This window comes from Carassius gibelio, chromosome A11 (assembly GCF_023724105.1).
Source record: "Carassius gibelio isolate Cgi1373 ecotype wild population from Czech Republic chromosome A11, carGib1.2-hapl.c, whole genome shotgun sequence".
In the NCBI taxonomy this organism is placed as follows: domain Eukaryota; kingdom Metazoa; phylum Chordata; class Actinopteri; order Cypriniformes; family Cyprinidae; genus Carassius; species Carassius gibelio.
The window spans coordinates 8,175,745-8,197,945 of record NC_068381.1 but is presented as its reverse complement, the minus strand read 5'-3'; the positions used below and the strand labels follow the sequence as shown (position 1 = coordinate 8,197,945).

The 22,201-nt window shown below is 35.2% G+C and overlaps 4 protein-coding genes across 5 annotated transcripts in view; 2 read left to right on the top strand and 2 right to left on the bottom strand.

Moving 5' to 3' along the window:
- LOC128022208 (sodium/calcium exchanger 1-like) overlaps window positions 1-2,930 on the bottom strand; it is a 44,379-nt gene extending 41,449 nt beyond the window's left edge. The window contains exon 1 of one of the 2 annotated variants that reach the window (XM_052609542.1): window positions 2,719-2,930. The gene's annotated coding sequence lies outside the window, so the exon portion shown is untranslated. The remainder of the gene's footprint in view (window positions 1-2,718) is intronic. The other variant, XM_052609539.1, reaches the window with a different exon arrangement.
- A 4,222-nt stretch (window positions 2,931-7,152) lies between these two features.
- Window positions 7,153-9,011, bottom strand: LOC128022212 (myelin and lymphocyte protein-like). The gene is made up of 4 exons (XM_052609546.1): window positions 8,874-9,011; window positions 7,788-7,955; window positions 7,532-7,663; window positions 7,153-7,309 (listed from the first exon to the last, which is right to left on the bottom strand). Exons 1-4 carry the CDS (start codon window positions 8,961-8,963, stop codon window positions 7,235-7,237), a joined length of 465 nt encoding a protein of 154 aa, XP_052465506.1. The 5' UTR covers window positions 8,964-9,011; the 3' UTR covers window positions 7,153-7,234.
- A 1,805-nt stretch (window positions 9,012-10,816) lies between these two features.
- LOC128022210 (post-GPI attachment to proteins factor 4) lies at window positions 10,817-12,998 on the top strand. The gene is made up of 2 exons (XM_052609544.1): window positions 10,817-11,074; window positions 11,461-12,998. Exon 2 carries the CDS (start codon window positions 11,628-11,630, stop codon window positions 12,816-12,818), a length of 1,191 nt encoding a protein of 396 aa, XP_052465504.1. The 5' UTR covers window positions 10,817-11,074; window positions 11,461-11,627; the 3' UTR covers window positions 12,819-12,998.
- A 2,213-nt stretch (window positions 12,999-15,211) lies between these two features.
- LOC128022209 (two pore calcium channel protein 1) lies at window positions 15,212-22,122 on the top strand. Its single transcript, XM_052609543.1, has 19 exons — window positions 15,212-15,449; window positions 16,178-16,260; window positions 16,352-16,466; window positions 16,959-17,087; window positions 17,586-17,702; window positions 17,954-18,072; window positions 18,200-18,301; window positions 18,474-18,600; window positions 18,724-18,931; window positions 19,026-19,170; window positions 19,352-19,537; window positions 19,636-19,700; window positions 19,883-19,970; window positions 20,076-20,145; window positions 20,630-20,849; window positions 20,983-21,073; window positions 21,175-21,288; window positions 21,422-21,534; window positions 21,634-22,122. The coding sequence occupies exons 1-19, from the start codon at window positions 15,345-15,347 to the stop codon at window positions 21,753-21,755; spliced, it is 2,319 nt and encodes a 772-aa protein (XP_052465503.1). The 5' UTR covers window positions 15,212-15,344; the 3' UTR covers window positions 21,756-22,122.
- The last annotated feature ends 79 nt before the right edge of the window (window positions 22,123-22,201 follow it).

The following is a 22,201-nucleotide window of genomic DNA, read 5'->3' as shown; positions in this document are numbered from 1 at the left end:
TCTCAAAGTTTAAACTCAGCTGTTGGTGTTAATGTGTTTTGGATGTGTTTTTCAGCGAATATTTCCCCACACAAATTTTCACACAAAGCCTTTTATCAATCGGCGCGCCCTCCAAGTTTGTCCATTTCCTACTCCGTAAAGGAAAGCCCACTCCGAGGATATTTTAAATTCGGCTAAAACCACAAATCTCGCAAGAGAATACATAGATACTGTAATTTTCCAAAAGCCGCTTCGCGATGCAGGGAAAATTCCACAATCCTGGTTCCATTCCATTCATGAGAGAGAATGCTGATGCTTCAACTTTCAAAATAAAGCTGCCATCGCTTGAGGTATATTATATTCCACTCCCTACTCTGCGCTGACTCCACTTTGACTCCGAGCCCATAAACACAGAGTAAGCCTTCATACAACAAACATAAGACATCACAAAGCTCTACTATCAGCACCTTTGGAAAGCCATTTGGCCAACACACAGTAAGTATGTGCGTACGTATTTCAAATAAACTTAAATATTTTAAGTAACCTTTTTCTTTCTCATAGTTTAACTTAACTAAAATAACTATTACGAAAACTGAAAACAGTTAAATAATGGAAACCATAGACTTAAGAAGCAAAATTAATATAAAAATGTAAAATAGGCTAAAAACACATACATATTATGCAATACTTTGTCATTCTTCCAATTGATCAATATATGCTCAAATTGGCCTAAATTACCATAATATGCCATGCAATTTAGCTCCCTGTCTGTGTTTGTGTCATTGAATTGCAACTGCAGAAAATGTTTTTTGTGCCTTATCTTGAGTCACTATTACAGCATGCCAGGTCACATTTGCCAGTGACGTGATCTCTGTCATGATGTTCCTCCCTGCGTTAGACCAATTTAACCTGAAGGGCCTCCATTAATTTGAAACATGTTTCTTATAGCGCCTTGCCGTTGGCTCCCTATATGGAAACAATGCTGATGCAAAATCAGTAGAAATGTAAATATATGCATGCAGGATAGAGACTGTCTTGCATACCCGATGCAATCTGTGTGTAATTTGACTTAATTAAACATTGGGTAAATGCACACATGCAAGAGATGAGAAGCAATACAAGTCTGGATTAGTACTCAATGACTTTTGGAAAGTGGACTTGTGACTCCAAAAACCATGGTTGTGCCACATGAATCAATTTTATATTAAAGCTATACCTAAATAGAACAGTTCATTACATCTTCACATATTACTAAAATGATTACTCTTCATTTCACATGGTCTTTCAGCCTAAATATCAGGATGTGTCCTTGTGCAGAAGGAAACACAAAATGTCCGAATGCAGCTTGCGGTGAACTTTACATCTTGAGACTTTTGCTGTTGTGGTCAGCTTTCACCTCACATAGCTCCACAGCTGTGCTGTGAGACATCGAGGCCAGGCCTTGAGACGGCGTGAGCTCACCATTTTGTTGTTCCCTCTGTAAGATGACTATTTGTGCTTGCAGTTCCACAGACATACTGCCTCTCATGCCTGACCTCGCTAACAAAGCCTCTCCGATGTGAAACAAATAAATAAATAAACAACAGCATGTTGTCACTTGCTCATTTGGGCAGTCAGTAGATGTACTGTTGGAGCCAGACTAGACTGTTCTGAACACTCTTAAGTCATTAACATGAAGTCATCATAACCGACATGTTTGAGCTGTAGTGATTTCCTGGGCTGAATGTCTTTATAATAAGGTTTGGAAGAAGCTGGGATGATAATGCATCATGTAGTTTTTCCTTTTCTCATTCTCTTTGTTTGGGTTGGTTATCCGGATTATTAGGCATCATAATGTTATATGTAAATCACAGTCAGCTGAAATGAATTTCAAAGTTCAGATCACACTGAAAAAGCATTGTCACAGTGATAATATTACTTTCAAGCAGGGTAAAAAAATATGTTTGTTTTTTGCTACAAAAATGGGCATATGGAATAATATTACTATACAGTATATATATATATATATATATATATATATATATATATATATGTAAAAACAAATACAATTTTTGATAAAACTACACCATGACTTTAAAACTCACTGTAACTTTATTCCTCTTATCTCTTATTTGAGATTAATGTTAGGAATATACCACATGTATCACTGCATCCCTCATAAAACTCTGACGGAAGATTTTCCAATGAATTAAGACTTGTTAAATTTCACGTTTTACATTAGCAAACTTCAGATTACCATTTTATAATTCAATTCAAATCATGCTCCATAATTCCATATAAAGTTATTATATGAGCCAATTGGCAATTTAAAAAAATTATACTTGCCCAAGCCAGTTTTTACTCTCATTTAGCACTTGGTTAGTGTTAAATTGGACTGTTCCAAGTACTGTAATAAGAAATAAACATTATGTAGTATAATAGATTTTTTGCTAATTTACTTTTTTTCTAAATTATTCCTTTCTACAAAAAATTATAAATAATAATAATAATGGCATCTTCTTAACCCCTACCTTGTTGTTGTTGAATCAGTAGTTTTCTATATTACGTGGCAAAAGCAATTTTTCTCAGTTAGAACATTTCACACAAAAACAACCAAAATAAATGATGATCCCACTGCAACTGATGCCAGAACAGAAAAGCTTATTCATTAATGCAAATGAAGTCACTTTAACAGTGGTTAAGCCATCCAATAAGTCATTCATCCAATGAAATAATGTCTTTTAATGGAACTTTGCCTACCTAGAGATCCCTGAAGCAGCCAATCCTATGGACTCCCCTCCGTATTCCCAGTGGTGCTGTGAGAGACTGTCTAGGGAGAGGAGCGGTGGCCGATAACCTGTCTAAATTTAACAGAAACATGCATTGTTTCTGATCTGGTGGGCCCAGTGAGTGCCTCTAAACATGGACAGCATAGCTGGGTTGTTGCTTATCGTTCTCTTCTCCCTCAGCCACTTCCATACAAGGATGTGCTTGGAGCCTGTCACTTGCTACCCTGTCTGTGAAGCTCTCCTGTCTGCCAGCTTCTTGTCAGTAACTGACACATGCAAGATAAAGGGGCTCTGCTGGCAGGTAGCTTTCTTCTCCCCTTGTGTGTGTGGTCATACAGTATGTGTCAGTGAGTGAGTGTGTATGTTTGTGAGGAAGGCAGGAATGCACTGAGGATGTGAGAAGCACTCCCAGGAACCCAGTCAGAGGATTAACTGTGCATTTATATCTCGCAATTCTGATTTATTTATTTTTTTAATTTTGGACTTTGGAAATTGGATTCTCGATAAAAGTCTAATTTGTAAGATGTAAAAAATTGCAATTTAATTTTTAAGAGTGTATACCCAGTGGAGGCAAGAGGCAAATTCATTATGATATGAAAGACATCTAGGCTTGCTGCAAAAGTCATTATCATCAAATCTACATTTGGTATTAGTATATATACATCCCTCATTCCAAATCAGTGCATTTACATACAACATGCCATCATATGTGTTTAGTTGCATGAGGTCAAAGTGATATACTGTAACGCTTTTGGCTGCTTTGGACATGTAGCATTGTGACATCTGTCTAACTGGGCTCTATGAGAAGGGCAAATAAAAGCACATGGACTCACAAGCACATGAATCATGACCGTGTTTGGCTAAAATTTCAGTATGCGACAAATGTACAGGAAAAGTGTAATCTATTTAAGATCTCCTGTTCTCTGCTTGGGAATTTGTTAAAGGCTTTTGGCAGTCAATGCAAGTCCTGTCCTTTATCACAATGCACTTAGGCAAGTTCTTTGTAGCTAATTTTAATCACACTATCAGTTTATGAGGGAAGTTATCTAGGATCCAACAAAAAGGTAATTCCCAAGCAATATTGATTTTATAACTTCAACTAAATTTTTCTCTCATTATAAGTGATATATATTTGAGTTTGTAGCTTTAATAAACACTAATGCAAAAAAAGGAATCTTTTATTTTTTATTAATTTCTCATCATGATTTATCCATAGATCTAGTCATCTGAGATGTATGACTGTTTTCCATAAGCATTGCCCAGTCTAAGGTCCATTTCAAATAGCTTAAAGGTTCCAGTGCTTTATTTACTGTATATTATGATGATTCATGATGCCCAGTGCTGCTATGCCATAACAGTCTCATGTATAAGAACATATGAAGTGACTACTTGCAAAGTGGCTTGAGACCTTTTATTAACCCTTAAATAATTTTGAATCATGGGGTCTCTTTTCATATTTGCTGAAAAAAAGCTTATCAGTAAATGAGTAGTGACATTAATGGCATTTAATAATTCAGAATTTTGTTAGATGAAGTACTATACTTCCTCTGTGGCTGACTGGCTATATGCATGCATCACACACCTGTCAGACGTGTTCCATTTTTTTTTTTTTTCTCATTAATTATTTTTCAATCCAGTTGAGGTGTCCTTATTTGATGTTTTTGCTACATAAGTGAACTTCCGTTCTGAGATTCATAGTGAAGCATGGATAAAGAAAAATACAAGCCAGTAGTTATGAAACTTTGTTACACATGGGGCAGAGATACAACATGCTTTGATCTCGCTGCCACAGAGTAACGTGCTGTCAATCTGTTTGAATGAGTTTAATCAGGAGAGACAACAGTTTCACTATATTTGCAGCAATTTCTAGTATGTGCATTGATTGTGCATTGATAACTATACTGACTATGCTTTACAATTCTATTCGGGGAGTGATAAAGAGACTTCATGATCTCATACTCCTTGGCAGTCAAATGTGTAACTTTTAATCGATTAAAAAACTGTACTATATTTTAGTTCAGTTTTATTTATTTTGATGAGATTTTTGGTACTAAATAATATGTGCAATAATTATGATCCATGAATAACCATTTAAATGTAACATTTTCTAATGATTATTGTTTATATTGCAATTATTGTAGCATTTAGTGTTAAAATAGAGAAAGCTATTTATTTTATATTACTATTGATCAAATAAATGCAGCCTTTCTTGAGCATTCAAGTAGTGGTTTGGTTTCTAAGCCTTTGTATCTTTTTGTCCATGTTTACATCTCCTTATGGAAGATTTTGGATTTCTTCCAAAAAATATAGTTAAAAAAGGGCTGTACTGCCGCTGTGATTATTATGTCTTTATAATAAAACAGGAATGGCTTCTTGTAGAAATAGAAAGCCGCCTAAGGCCGGAAAACACATGCGCTTCTTGCCAACGAATGAGGTGAGTCACAGACAGTTTTCTACCTCATGATTTCTTCAGACTGAATACACCTCAAGGACAACCCAAGGGAACCGCCGCTCTCAAAAAGACATCAAAAATGAGTTTTCTCCATTACATCTATGAGACACTTTAAAACTTCAGTCAATAGCCGAGAATGTGAATTTTGAAGTCATAAATTACCTTAGTCATTTTTTCATAGTCATTAGGAAAAGCATGCCTATATTTTTGTTGATGCACTGTACAATGCAATGGAAAGTGTTCTTCTGATTAAAATATTCCCACTATCTACAAATGTACTAGCCAGAAAAAGTCCACATGTCTGATTAAAGCTGGGCACACATCTTGAGTCCTTGTTGAAGTTTCACTAGTTCAACTATTTTTAACCACAGTTCTAAAATGTCAAGGGCTGGGTGACTGGGGATCAGCATCTGAAGTATCAATGAGATTACAGGGACACTCACACCTCCCAAAGCTATTTTTTCTTTGTTCATACTTTCTCAGCCATATTTGCTCTTGTGCAACGATGGTGTCTGCAGGTAAAGGTAAAGAGATGGAAGGACAGAGAGAGACAGTCTCACTCAGAAGGGCTACCTTGGCAAGTGATGTTTTTGTGTCATTGGTATGATGAAAACAGTCTTGGTTGTGGCTTTAATAGGCAGTATGTGCAGGAATTCCGCGAGCTGTCTCACCGGGTGAGTTGGCATGTCACAGCACTCTGTGCCTTCTTTCAGTCGGGGCTGGATGAGGACACAATCCGTTGTGATTTCCCAATGTATTAATTTCCCTTAATCAAGCTGATTTAATCTTTATTTAATGGTTTAGCTCTAGCATACCTAACTAGTCTTCTACCACACTACAATCCATCACGCTCCCTAAGGTCACAAAACTCTGGACTTTTGGTAGTTCCTAGGATAGCAAAGTCCACAAAAGGAGGTATTCCAAAACTCTGGACTAGCCTTCCTGATAATGTGCATCCCATGGTAAATAGGATTTACACAAGCTCCAATCTGGATCCAGAACACTTGAGAAGAGATGATGATGCTGACCCCTCAGAGGAACTCAGATGATGCTAAACCTGAAACATCATACAGAACTAACAAATATTGCTACAAGTGTGATTGCAACATATAATAATTGCTGTTAATTGTTTTCATCCTCTGGTTGACTACATCTTGTATACATTTTTCAAAAAAAAATGATAAGCTATTACTAAATATTGTAGAAACGTAATTTTCTGTAAAGTTGCTTTGCAATGATTTGTGTCATTAAAAAGTGCTATGCAAATAAACTTGAATTGAATTTAATTAAACGGTTCTAATTCCGAGGTCGAAGAAATGAAGGACAATATAAATGGCTCTCATCCAGACCCCACTGAAACCCACCGAGCCTCTCCAACTCACCCCGTACCGGAACCCTCCACATGCCTGGCCAATGGCTCTGACCACCCATCGCCTCCTGTACTTCCTGTACTCGGGAATGGACTTCATACAGCGCCGACCTGGGGGCCAAAGTATATGACCCTACACTACAGTCTGTCAGGTCAGCACTAAGAGCCACTCCCCTTGATATATATATATATATATATACAGGATATATATATACAGGATTTAATTGTCCTCTGTCCTCGACATGCAAACTCACACTTTCCTTTGATTGTCTTACCCTAACCCATACTTCAGGCCAAACCTTTGAAAAACTTGTTAAACCTGATATATTGTAAAAAAGCAAGAATGTCAGTTAAAAGCCAAAACAGGCAAACCACCTCACGCTTTATGTTACATATTCATGTATTCGTGATTCGTTTGTTTTGATCTGTTTGTCCTCTAGGGGGCGAGTATGTTGTGTCTTTGGTTTATTAGGGACTATTAAGAATAGTTTACAAAAAGAAATATTAGCAAAAGGTGGTTTAAAAAAACACACACACATTTTATAGGAGAACATGAAAATAATTATAATTGATGCACTATACAGTAAATACCATTGCTTGTGTAAACATCTGTTCAATAATTATATGTGATGTCAGATGAGTAAAGCGGGTTAAGGTTCAGACGTTTCAGAAGGATTTCCACCTGATGGCTGAGAAAATGGTGTGGATGACATACAGTAACGTGGTGAAAAAGGAAAACACCTGGAATTAAAAAGACATAACTAGTCACTACTTCAACAAGTAAAATGGGCAGCTGTTAGTTTAATATGGTTTTTACTGGTGTAGTCTAATTTAGTCAAATTTATTTAATTATTTGAAATCTGTTAATAAAACATTTATTTTATTTATTACCACATGAATCACATTTATGTTACCAAAAAAATAAGTTTTATGATAAATGATTTTTTTATTATATGGACTCACCACAGCAGCTACGTCCTGCTTGTAAGTAAGTAGGTTATTGCCATATTGTATACTGATAAGAATTGTTATAAAAGCTAGAAGCACAGAAGCACTGAGATAAAGGAGCGCTGCAAATCCATGGTATGCTACATCCTGCAGAGAGAAAAGAAAATAAGAAAATGTGTTTTGAGAAAGGAATTAACATAGAAAGAGAAGTAGTGGAAATAAAAAGAGAAGGTGGAAAGGGACAAGACAAAGAGAGAGCTTATGAACTCACCGCGCTTGCCCAAAAGCTTCTGTTTCGATGAGACCCACAGGCAAAGATCAGCAACCAGAAGAATGTCATGATGAAACAGAAAATTGCCACAGAGATCACGTATGCCTGTGGGTTGTTAGGTTCGATGGACGTAGATCCAACCAGGCTCAACACCAGACCACCAAAGACCTGAGAGATGTACATAATCAAAGAACATTTCACTGACAGAATCCCCCTTTATTCTTGAAGTTACAGAGCTTCCAGATAGTTGTGCTTTTGTACAGGAAAATGTACTACATTCAAATAGATTAACAATTATTAAAGAACTCTCCCACCCTTGTGAACATCTTTACAAATGAATTGTTTTAAAACTATTCCTAATATATCAAATCAATGTCAAACTCAAAACATTGGATTTAAAAGAAAAGAATGACATTTAAATAAACTGAATTTAAAAACGACACATTTACCAGTGATGTTTTTCTGTTGAAAACTTTGGAAGATTACAGATTTGTGTATTTTTTATATTTATATTTATGTACAATACGTATTTACTTAATTATAAATCAAATCACTTTATATAATTTAGATTTAACAGTATAATCTTTGGACCATACCTTTTTGTAAATATTAAATTTTTAACTGATTATTAAAATAAATTCAAATAAAGAAAGAAACAAGATTTTCCAGAAATTGTCACAGCAATTGTTGCCAGTTAAACAAATAGGTACCAACAAATGTTATAAAATGTTTAACACATCAGTATTTTTTTCTTTTTTTCTGCATATTTTACTCAATCAATAATGAATCAATAATTTTAAATAGGTCAGATTTAACAACATAAATTTGGATTGACACACTTTAACAATTTATGATTATTAATTGCATATTATTTAAAGTTTTTATTTTTATATATTTTTGTGAATTGTTGCCAATTAAATAAATTTGGTACCACTTGCTTAATTAACAAATATGGTATGTTTAACAGATACATTTTTGAATTTACCTTAAATAAATTATATAACAGCTTTTTGTTTCATAATGTTTTGTAGTGACATGAATGTAAACAACATCAGTAAATTAATCAGTTAATTGAAATCAACTCACAAGCTCTGGAAGGTAGAGAATGTCGGGTATGGTGCAAAATATGGCCCCTCCCCGGGGCAGAGAGCCCATTTGTCCAGTATTGGTTGTCATGTGTGCACACCTGATTGTCCTCTCTGCACAGGTAGAAGGAATGTGCAGAAGTGCTGAAGATGTGCTTTATTAAAGAGGCTGACAGAGTGCTGGCCAGACCTGTTCATCTTGATGCATTCCATGAAGACCTACCCTGCGCAATCGCAAGGAAAAAGAAAAAGAGGGGAAAAGAAAATGAGCAGAAAGCAGTAGATTACACACACACACGCACACACACACACACACACATACACATACAGTAAAACCAGACAAATTAATCAGAAACCAGGTATAAGTTTTGATTTTTTTTTTTTTACAAGTGCGTGTAGGACACTATAGTTCATTTATGTAAATGGGGATAGCACAATAAAGTAAACTGTGACATATTATAACAGAAATGTATTCCTACAGTGGACTACCAGTAAAATGTATAAAAATCTGGGGATAATTATTCAGACACTTTGACCTGACCACCTTTTGCATGTGTTATCTGACATTATCAAGATGCATTTGTTCTGACATCGTTTAACTCTGAGTTTAATTTTGGTTTGACTGTATATATGTGTGTGTGTGTGTGTGTGTGTGTGTGTACAGATCTATATAGACTTTCTAATTTGCCCTTTTGTTGGGCACCTTTTGACTTTTGTAAGGCTATTATGAAACTATGAAATGTAATGAAAAATAATGAAAAAACAGTACTGGTGTTGAGAAGTCGATTCGATTAAGATCTTTCCTTGTGTTTAACTAGAACTCATGTGAACATTGTGCATGTCTGAGCATGACTCTGGATTTAGCTTCATAAACATTTTTTGTGAGATGAATGAGATGTTTTTTGCAATAGTAAGCTTTCATTCTTACACGTTGTGTATGTATCCCTATCTCTGACACACACATTTCAGGTCTTGCAGTCTCTACTATTGAGCTGATGAGCTTGTAAAACTCCAGAGAGTAAGGAAATTTTTAATCACATCATGTGACCACTTTAAGAACTAGTTTGACCAACTAGCAGTTAGATAATCAGTCTCACATTTCTGATTAAAATTGGGCGAATCTACATATTTGTAACTGCCTTTTAACAGATATGACCAGTCTAGAAGAAAACTTATTAGACAGCTACCTTTTTAGTAATAACAATAATAATAATAATAATAAAATATTCAAGAATGGATAAGATACACTCCTAGAAGTACAAACATACTATAAAATGTAAAGTTAAGAAGTTATTATTATATTACATAATATATATTACATAATTAGGATGTATATTCACATAACTTTTTTTTAATAGTACAATTACAAATTGTTATTTTTTTTGTAGCTTTATTAGTCACATTCTCAGACCTATTTTGTTTTGTGTTTGTTACATGTATTTATAAAGTCATAATTTTTGTTATATGCAGTATGCTACTATTTTGATCTGTTTGTTATTTGTAGCTAAAAGTCACTATTTACTATTTTTCATAGTGTGTGATTTTTGATGAATTGTACAACTACGGACAATTTGACAAATATTATCATTAATTATGGTCTGCTGATTTACAGGACAATCAACCACGAAACGTGTTTGTTCCCCTTTACTTACTGCACAGTTTATTTTACTCCAAGCCTCTGGTAAATTCTATCACGAATCTACCAAAAATCTCTCTTTTGCACATTTGGTCTTGCCCTGCGCATCGAACGGAACGCCGTCTTTAACCCCACACTGCCATCTAGTGTATGCTATTGTAATTACATCCTTAATGATGTCCTCACGTGGTTTCTGATACTTTTCTCAGCGCTGGTCATGATGCACCAATCACAGTCGTTTTTGAACTCTCGATAACGATATTTTAAAAAACGCCTGTCTCTGTGAGACAAAACTGTCCTAAAATATGCGATTCAGCTTTATGAGGGCATCTCCTTAGGTGTCCTGAATGTCCTCCTCAGTAAGAAAAGGTTAACATTGTTTTCCTGTGAATATAATGCACATTTGGTCCGTGTTGTACGGTAATACGGAAACGCTGTTACTGTTTATGTTTAAAGCTGATGTGGGCTCATAGATATTGGTCATAGGTCGTCAGGCCTGAAGTTTGACGTGTACTCGGTTTCGGTTGCTGTCTTTTAGTCGTTGGCTGCTGAACATCCACATTCTGGTAGGAATGATACATTAGTTTTCAGAATGCTTTGTTCCATTCATTATTATTTCGCGTAACGGATAATTTGCAGACTGATAAATATTCTTCCTTGTTTGTTTTCTTTATGTAGTAAAATCGTTCATGTCACCTATCGTTTTTCAAGCATTCTGCTGAAAAAAAGGGGCATTCCACAAATAAGTTACGTTATATATATTTTACGGTGACCAGGAGGGGACACGTTCGGTTCACTTATTAGTTTTATCGTGGCGACACATTATTATTATTATTTATTTTTTTATAATTCAAACGCTATCCACCGCGTGGAATATCCTAGAATGTTTTACATAATATTTATTGTATTATTTACATTAGTATGACTCTGTGTATATCACTCTTGTCTACAGATACAGGTCATATATGGAAACATCTTGAGAAGGCTCTCTAAAGTTCATAAGCTCATTTGTGACAGTTTTATTTTATTTTTTACTGGATCCCTGTCCCTCTACCTGTGCTCAACCCTGTATTAAACTCTCACAGAATTGAACTGTGATCTCAATTTAAGCAGACACAGATGCCTCGATGGAGGACTTGTACCAGCAAACACTTTCGTTGGTCAAGCCCAGTAGCTCAAGGGCTGCTTTTGTGTGTTTTAACCTTCGGGGTGATACTCCCTATATGCTGTCATCGTCTCCTTTACTCCTATTATTTTTTAAAGACTGTTTATCTTGATCCATTAAGTGATGCAGCACTACAAAAAAGCTACGCCAGAGGCCAGGAAGCGCTGCATTTCTGGGAAGCGGCAGCTTTTACGAAAAGCCTGAAAGACCCTTTGGAAACCGTGGCCAAGAATCCGGATCTCTTGATCACCGTCGTGACGAGCAGGAGAGCAGAGGGGAGGGACTATCACTACCTGTTACAGGTTGCACAACAGCTCCATTCTCTCCTCAAAGCGTGTGGCGATAAACCGTGTGCTGAGGTCATGCTGTGTGACGTCGAAAGCGGTCCCAGTTTAAATGAGGATGCTTTGCTTTTGGAGAAGCAGTTTTTGGTTGTTAGACGTTCTCCAGATGAAAGGTGGCAGAACAGAGACGTGACCAGCATCTTCGAGAAGGAGAAAAGAGATTATGTTTACTGTCTACGCAAAGGATGGGACCTGATGAGGCCGAAAAACGTTGTTGTCCTGGAGGATGATGCACTCCCGTTAACCGATTTCTTTCCATCGGTGAAGAACATACTCTCGCGGAGATTTGCGCTTAATACTTTGTACATAAAACTCTACCATCCAGAACGACTTCAGAGATACTGGAATCCAGAGCCTTATCGCATTCTAGAATGGATGGGTCTCGGCCTGTTTGGGGCTACTATCCTCCTCCTGTTGTTCTCTCACTATACACCTCTTTCTTTTACCTTCTCAGCTTCTCATTTTCTCTTTCTGGCTCTCTACGTAATGGCTGTGGCTGAGCTGGCAGGGAGGCACTATCTCCTGGAGATCAGACGGTTTTCACCTCAGCTGTATGCTGTGTGTCCAGCCACTGAATGCTGCACCCCTGCTATGCTTTATCCAGGGAACGCCTCCATTCGGACTGCTGAATATCTGGACCAGGTCGTCTGTGCTCAGGGAAATGCGAAAGACATGGTGCTGTACAAGATAGCCAGATCGAGGCCAGGTGAGAAGGCACACAGCGTTGAACCCAATCTCATCAAGCATATTGGAGCTTACTCCTCCGTCAGGACGAACCCCAATCCACCAAGATTATTGTGACATGAGATTATTCTCATAGAACAAGTCAAGTTCAATATAAGCATGTTATATAACACATACTCATGGAGGAGTTTGACACAATAACACTTGGATTGGGGTACAAAAAAATCATCTATACTCACATACAGTCATTTATTTGGATATAAATAACAAAAATAAAACCTAGAGAAGTTTTATATATATGTGACCCCTTGTTTTTCTGCAGCTTCAGCCACAGATGCTTTAAGAATGTGTTGTATTTTTATACTCGTTTCTATCTGGAGTAAAGAATGGGATGCTTCAGTTTTGCAGTTTTTACAATTTTATATATTTGAGATGGATATTATTATTATTATTATTATTACTTGCATCTGGTAGAACGATAATTATCTTTCATTAGTGAATTTCCTGGTTTCATTTATATACCACACCAGCAATAAAATCATTTTATATTTCATGTCTGAAATGTGATTGTTTTAATTATGTAATTATAAATAACTAGTTTTTAATCAAGTTTTGCTACTTGTCTTTTAAAGTAATGTTATCAACTTTTGTCTATTTACAGTGCATAAAAAATTATTTTTGCATCAAAAGGCAATTAATAGGGTAATGAAAATTACTTGGCAAGTTTTCAGTCAAAACCCTTTAAAATTAAGATAAGAATATCCCCAGACATTAACTTATTTGCATTTATTAAAAAAAAAAAGAGACAGATTGAGTGAGATTGTTTGTTTGCATGGATTTGTATTGATTTCTCAATATATGGAATTTATAGAAAACAATTTTGGTTGAAAATAAATACGGTTTAGAATTTTACTGTTGTTGGTCTCTTTTTTTATATACAGCCTCTACATTTCACTGTTATATACACACACACACACACACACACTACCAGTCAAAAGTTTGGGATCAGAATGACTTGTTCTGATCCCAAATAATGTTCTTTTAAAGAAGTATCTTATACTCATCAAGGCTGCTTTTATCTGATCAAAAATAAAGAAGAAGAAAAAAAAAAAACGGTATAATTTTGCAAAATGTTATTAAAATATAAAATTATGGTTTCTATTTTAATATCCTTTAAAATATTATTTCTACTATTCAAAGCTGAATTTCCATCATCCATTACTCCAGTGTAAGCGTCACATGATCCTCAAGAAATTATTCTAATATACTGATTTATTATTAGAATTATCAATGTTGGCAACAGTTGCGCAGCTAAATATATATATATATTTATTTTTTTTGGAAACTGCGATACTTTTTTTTTCAGGGATTCTTTGATGAATAAAAATTTTAAAAGAACAGGGTTTATTCAAAATAAAAATATTTTCTAACAATATAAATCTTTACTATCACTTAACAATTTAACACATTCTTGCAGAATAACAGTTTTAATTTCTTTCTTTCTAAATAAAGAAACAATAAAAATTTACTGACCCCAAACTTTTGAACGATAGTGTATATTGTTAGAAAAGATTTCTATTTTAAATAAATACTCTTCTTTTTAACTTTTTATTCATCATAGAATCCTGAAAAAAAATATCACCGGTTCCAAAAAAATATTAAGTTGAACAACCGTTTCCAGCACTGATAATAAATCAATATATTAAAATGATTTCTGAAGGATCATGTGACACTGAATACTGGAGTAATGATGCTAAAAATTCAGCTTTGTATCACAGGAATACATTTAATTTTAATGGATATTTAAATAGAAATATCATAATAATATTTCACAATATTAAAATTTTTCCTGTATTTTTGATCAAATAAATGCAGCCCTGATGAGCATAAAAAACGTATAAAAAACGTTCTGATCCCAAACTTTTGACCGGTAGTGTATACATGCAAACATACATACAAGTTGAAAATAAATTATGATGTTGTGGTGTTCCTCTTGTGTTGAGAGCTCAGAGTAAATTACAGTGTAAACATAAGGAAACCTCGGGTTAATCATAACACAGTCATTTTCTTGAGCCTGTGGATCTTCTCCTCTGTTTCCGCTGGATTCAGTCACATGACCGGTCGAAATGCACAGCATTACAAACTCTGTTTTAAAGAAATGTGTATTTAATTCTTATATGTATGTTCTTGACCATTTATATTATTCGCCCGATAATCGTTTATTTGGAGGTTAAAGTCAAATAAGACCTTTCCACCGTTTGGAATATGCGAGATTTAGCCAATCAAATCCTACTATGGCGAGGCCTCCGCTTATGAATATTAATTAGATATGGCGTCCATCCTATCAAAGCGAGGTATCTCCTCAATGGGAGGCACCGCTTCTTAATATTAAATAGATCACCCTCAAGTTGATTGGTAAGATGGCTTGTCTACTAAATATTAATTTACTCATTGTGACGTTGCTTGCTGATTTTCCAAATATGAAGGCGTGGATCATAAATTTGTAATATCGAGGCCTTCGCCATACTAGAATGAGTAAATTCGCTTCGTTTGCAAGATAAACTTTTTTCAAGACGGGATTTCCTGTGAACTGGATCTGTATGAGCTTCAAAAGGACAGGGAAAATTTGAGGAATAGAGAAAAATGTCTGAGACCGAGAGACCAAAGGGCCATACTTTATCGAAGGATGAAGGTTTAACCAATGGACGAAATAATGTTTCCAGTAACGTTTCAGACGAGATGACAGAGGTATGTTACGTGGATATGTTGTTCTTGGAAACCTGTAACGTTACTCATCAATGTGCCGCAAAATGTAAACATCTAAACATCAGATGGGTTTAAAAAACAACTTCAGGTTAATAAATGGAACTCTGATTCTAAGTTTAGATTGTTTGGGTTATTAATTTGGAATAGAAAGTCTCTTGAACTTAACGCAACATGGATAATCCTTTTAAATTGTGATGCAAGAGAAGCATCTTCCTTGTCAAGAAAATGCATTAAAAAACTTCGACTTTTGTTAATTGTTTATAATTTGTAGCGAAATGGATAGTTATGGTAGTCTGCCATACAAATGTAATTATGCATTGACTAAACTGTAAGAATAAACATGCACATATCAGTCCCATTTTCTTCAAAGGGTTTGGAGTCATGAATGTAGTTCGAAAGTATGTTATAGGGACAAAAAAAAATAGATATATGTACTATGGTGTGCCACTCCATTTAATTCCGTTTTACACAGCCTTTTGCTAATTATTAAATGTTATTTATGCAGATTTAATGACATGATATTAATAGAGAAATTATATGGAATATTTGCACTTTTATAAATCCATTTGTCACTCCACAGAAGCATTTAAAATGAACTAGAAAAAGTAAGATATGGATAAATAAATTATTTTATGTAGACTTAAATGCCCACTCAAACGGGTTTTTATTCTCTCTTCTTGGTCTGTTGATGTTTGCCGATGTTGTTTTAGAAATTCAACCTTGCCACAGTCTATGTGTCAGATGCCCAGTATAACAGGAACATCTTTTTTGATACTTCACCACAGGCTGTGAGGTAAGAGTAAGAGATTATGAACTAGCAATCATTTACATAACGTGGACTATTACTGGATTGTGTATTATAAAATCTGTCAAATATTCCACAGGCTGTACTTGTTGTACAATCACTGGTTCATGCAGATGCTGGTATACGTATTCATCATTGTAAATCTCGCTCTGGCTCTCTTTGAGGATCCTGCTGTTGTGCCACTTCCTATATGGGTATGACTTACGTATATTAAAAAAAAAAAAATTCAGCCAAGCAGTGGTTTAATCATTTATCCAATCTGTACCATTGTGTAGTTTTGTGAATGGGCGGTTGAATATTTCTTGGATGCTCATTGTTTCCATCTCCATTTAACTACAAAGCATGTATTATGCTCTATATTCTGAAATTAAAACTTGAATATGATTGTGTAAACAGGGACTCTTCCTAAACACTGGCACTGTATATTTAACACATAATACATTGTTTATAATGTTTTAACACTGATTGAGTTTGCAATATACTCTCCAAGTGCATAATTTGACTAGCAACATAAAAGAGAGCTTTTATGACATCCTGGATTCCATGCCAACCCCCCAAATGACACAATAGGATATTTCCTGGAAGTTCATGTTCACTGAAAAACAGCTTTTCCATTGAAACACTTTACACAGAAGAACGTCTGGTATAGTGAAATTCTAAAACGTTATGTGTGATGTTTTCTCTAGGCGACTTCTACAACTGAGCTCATATGTCTCTCTGCATTCACTGTGCGGATTGTACACTATGCCAAAGTCATTCCAAAGGATAAATTCTGGAAGGATCCCAAAAATATCTGCATCATAGTCATTGTAACGGTAGGCTGCTAATCAAAAATGCCTGTTTTAAGCATATTTTTGGACTGTAAATTTCCATTTAATTTACAGGTACATAATCAGTTTTATTTTGTTCATATCATCATATATTATTCATGTAGTGTAATACTAATGAATTAACCTAAAGTGGTGGTGGATGAGGAGATTCCCCCTTTCATGTAATGCACTTTGAGTGCTTGGAAAAGTGCTATGTAAATGTAAGAAATTATTAGTATTCTGTCTGTATAAGCATGAGAAAATGCTGAGAAAGTAGTCTTAACGTTGTTGAGAAATGAACTTTAGCCCATAGTTTGTCATTCTCAGCAGTTCTGCATGATCACCAGGAAATGTAACGTTCACTGACTCTGAGTAGACAAAGTGAAGTCAGGCAGATGGTTTGAGAGTGTTGTGATCTAGCTTGCATAGCTAGAAATTTTGGCAGATTTGGAATGCAACTGCTTTTTTGTTTCATGACCTTTCTTTATTCTTCCTATCTCACAGCTCTCTTTTATAGATTTGACTATATACGGGGCTCTGAAGTCAACTGGCTACTTTGCCCTCCGATGGTCGAGGGTCTTAAGACCACTTCTGTTAGTTAATGTTACAGAGGGAAGACAAGTAAGAAAACTACCATCTAAGGACATTAGATATCATTTTTAATCAATTATTTTTAATATATTTCCTGAAATTTTTTTTATTAACTTGCAAAATCATTATTTTGATGTTTTTTATGAGGTGCACTTGTCCATTTAGGCAATTTTGCCATGATATGTTGCATATCCTAAACCTGGTAATGTATGTCCATAGGGGACAAATGTCTTTCCTCCATTCCACTCCCATTCATTTCTTTTTTTTTTTTTTTCATTTAGCTGCGGAGAGCATTCAGGAGTATTCGGAATGCGCTGCCTCAGATCTCCTATGTTTTTTTCTTATTCATGTTCAGCGTGTTGGTCTTTTCTCTTGTGGCTCTTAAATTGTTTGGGAAAAGGTAACTAAATGCAGTACCTTCCATTTATACTGTACTTCCGGTTTTTCCTATTCATCTCATTTGTGTCCGTTGAAAATAGTTTGATTTACCATTAAACTGCTCGTCGTATCCTTTTCTTTTATTCCAGGGGCCTTCTTACCATTGACGGCTCTCCTTATTTCACAGACTATTTGGATATTGTTTTTGATCTTTATGTATTAGTGACCACCGCTAATAGCCCTGATGTCATGTAAGTCTATTTTCTCTCTCTGTATCCTTTTAAGCTTTATTATCATTGGTGAAATTTTTATTAGTGTGCAACTGTATATTCAGTAGTGTAAAAGATTTTCAGCAACCCACAATATGCTTTAAGCATGCTATGCAAACGCTTCTGAAATATTGTTTTTATGTTTCCATTGTAGGATGCCGGCATACAACTACAGTGATTTCTTCACTATTTTCTTCATTCTATACATTGTTATCAACATATATACCTTCATGTCCTTCTTTCTGGCTGTCGTTTACAGTAACTACAAAAAGCACCTTAAGGTATTCACATATTTTTCATGTCAGCCTGCAAATTTCTCACGGTATCTGCACATTTACATTGATCTCATTTTAAAGAGATTATTTACAGTACTTTAAGAAAATCTTGAAATGCTGACTTTCTAGGAGGAAGTCCGACAGCTGGTGAAGGCCAAAAGATTTAAGATGTGCCGAGCATTTTCTTTGCTCCAGGAGGCACAGGGTGAAGGTGGAGAGCCCGTGGTGACCCAGGCCAAATGGAACCATCTGGTTAAACTCGTCAAGCCGAATATCAGTATTGCTCACCGGGAACTGCTCTGGAGCGTCTTAGATGATCAAAATAAAGGACACATAGGTCTAACTGATTTTTCTTTTTTGCACAAATAGGCACTTAAAAATTAAATTTGACCTCGGTTGTATTTTATCTTTTTTTTTTTTTGTCTGTTCAGGAAAGTTTGCATTTGTCCAGCTTGCTGATCTTCTGAGTATTCAGGTGATCACAGTGAAATCACAGGCGCACCCCATTCACATCTGTTTCCCCTCTATGTATAATTCCCCAGTCAGCCGATTCATCCGCTATGTGGTTCATCACAGGTACATGGACACAAAATATCAAACTTGCATTGATATTGAGACTTTTATTTATTTCTTTGTTTAAAACAAAGCTGCCTTAGTTCTTTTTGTGACCCAGTTGGACAGCTTTTTGATGCTGTTTAACATGTTTGTACATGTGCTTCCCATATGGTCATCTGTTTTTTTGCATCGTGTGTTCCAGAATGTTTGTGTATGTTTATGACCTGATTATCCTGGTGAATGCTGTGTTCATTGGTCTGGATGAAGAGAACCCTGTGGTATCAAATGCTGAGTGGGGTTTTCTGGCTCTTTATATGCTGGAGATCATTCTCAAACTGTATGCTACCGAGCCTCGGGCATTCTTTGCTCGACATCATTTCTGGAACTGGTGAGAAGACCTCGTTTTGTATGACTCACTAAATTTGATCACATAACACCTGTGTGAGCTCGCATGAAAACAAATTCAATAAAATCTATCTCTTATAGGTTTGATACCATCATTATTGTGTCTGCACTCTTTGGCACTATCATTAACTCAGCACTCAAACACTGTAAGTGCACAGTATGAAGGGTTATGAAGTATAAACTTATGTATTATCGTTACAGTGTACCTGGATACAGTGTTGCATTTTCTAAATGTTAAATCAAAGCTGTTAAGTGGAATTATATGCAAACCTTTTAGAAATCTTATTGTCTTTTTTTTGCAATTGATTGACCACATTTTTGTTTGCAGCTGGAGGTTATACAAGTCGCCAGATTTTGGACATCGTTTTCATCTTGAGAGTCCTCCGACTCATACGCTTGGTGGATTCCATTAAGAGGTCAGATAGTTACAGCCAAATTCTAAACAAAAGTGCTTTGTGTGTGTGTTTGAAGTCTTTTAAATGCTGTCATGTGTTATGAAACTAAAAAACACACCTTTGTAGATTCCGGGCCATCATCAACACTCTTATTAAAATTGGACCAACTATTCTTACATTTGGCCAACTCATAGTGGTGAGTATTTACATTTTGTTAAGGGATAGTTGACCCAAATATGTCAGTTATCATAATTTAATCACCCTTATGTTATTCCAAATCTTTCTTTCTTTCTTTCTTTCTTTTTTTCTATTCTATTGTATGAATAAAATACATTTTAAAATATTTTAAAATATAAACTTTTTTTTTTATTGTATTTTTGGTCAAATAAATGCAGTATTGGTGAGTATGAGAGACTAAAAAATAAATCTCACCAACCCCATCATTTATAATGGATACAATACATTGCATGCATTATACAGGTTATCACTTAAAAAAAAAAAGGATGAATGTGTTCCTCTTGGAAAGTATGAAAACCAAAAATGACCATCCTCTCATTGGTGAACCCATCTATTTTGCACCATACCTGGTATCAAGGACACCTTGTACAGTAATAGTTAGGGTCATAACTGTCATATTTGATATGAAAGGATGTGTATAACTCGACTGCTGTCCTCTACAGGTGGTCTATTACATATTTGCCATGGTTGGAATGGAATTATTTAAAGGAAAAATCCAGTCTTTTGAACCTAACTCTACAAGTCCTGATCAAGAGTACTGTGGAAACCCTCTCCTTAAAGGAACCACTTTTGCTAAACTCAACTACTGCAAGAACAACTTCAACAATGTGGTCTCTTCCTTCATTGTCTTGCTGGAACTCACCGTGGTTAATCAGTGGCATGATATCCTTTACAAATACAGATCAAAATGTATTTTTTGCTCAAAGGATAATGCTGTGAGACTCTAGACTTAAGGTCTTTGAAAGTTCTAATAACATCATTATCATGCATTGCTTCACCCTTAACTCCGCTGCACTGTTGGCCAGTGGATTCACAGCAGTCACACACATTTCAGCCAGAATTTTCTTTGTCCTTTTTCACATTGTGGTCGTCATTATTATAGTCAAGTAAGAATAGGGACTCTTCTATTAAAATATTGTCTTTTGCTTTTAAATACAAATATGCATAATGTGAATAGTGAGCCTAATATTATTTCATTTTCCAACAGTATTTTTGTAGCGTTTATCTTGGAGGCATTCTTGGTGGAGTACACAGTTGACAAAAGTGACCTGCATACTTCTCTAGAGAAAAAGATAGAGGAGCTGGAGCTTAATGTTCAACAGTATGTGCCATTTAGACCTGCTATCAATTATTTGATTTAAAAAAAAAGGTTTCATGGAAGCATATCAGCATAGCATCCTTTTGCATTTGATTTTGGGTTTTAATGGAGGTTTATGCGGTATTGTGTTTGTCAGGGATGGTGTGGACACTGGTCTTGTAGATGCAATGGAAAGCAATGACAATGAACTAGGTCCTTCTGAAGCTGCCAAACAGAAACCCTCCCTCATGTTCAAGATTGCTTCAAGAAGTATTTTATTTCATTTCATTTGATTTTAGAATAGAATAGAATAGAATAGAATAGAATAGAATAAAAGTATTGAAGGACTGCTTTTTCTTGATTTTCCAGGATCCAGAACTGTGGATGGACTTTTGCAGCGGATGTTTGAAACAGATATTCGTCCTGAAGACTTTGAGGAAGAGGAGCCAGAAAACATCAACTTCTCAAACCCTGTCTTTGACTCAGTATAACCAACATTAAAAACAAACAAACATGTAAATATATAAATACAGTTTGTATCAAAGATTCTCTTTATGTATGAAACATTTGATACGATTTATTATATATACTTCAATATATGGACCAGTAATATCAAAGTGTATCATTTGTATATATATATATATATATATATGTGTGTGTGTGTGTGTGTGTGTGTGTGTGTGTGTGTGTGTGTGTGTGCGCATGCCTATAATATTACAATGTAGCATCTTTTTTTTCTATTTTTATAAAGAAAAAAGGGAATTATACCACATGATCAAGACCAACAATGATTGCTATCATAGTAAAATGTTGTACACACCAATTAAAATAGAAATAATAAATATATATATATTAGAATGACTCGTTTATATCCTAACATATCCCCATACGAACTAAACTGTACTATTCCTGACTTATAAATTACATAGTTATAATG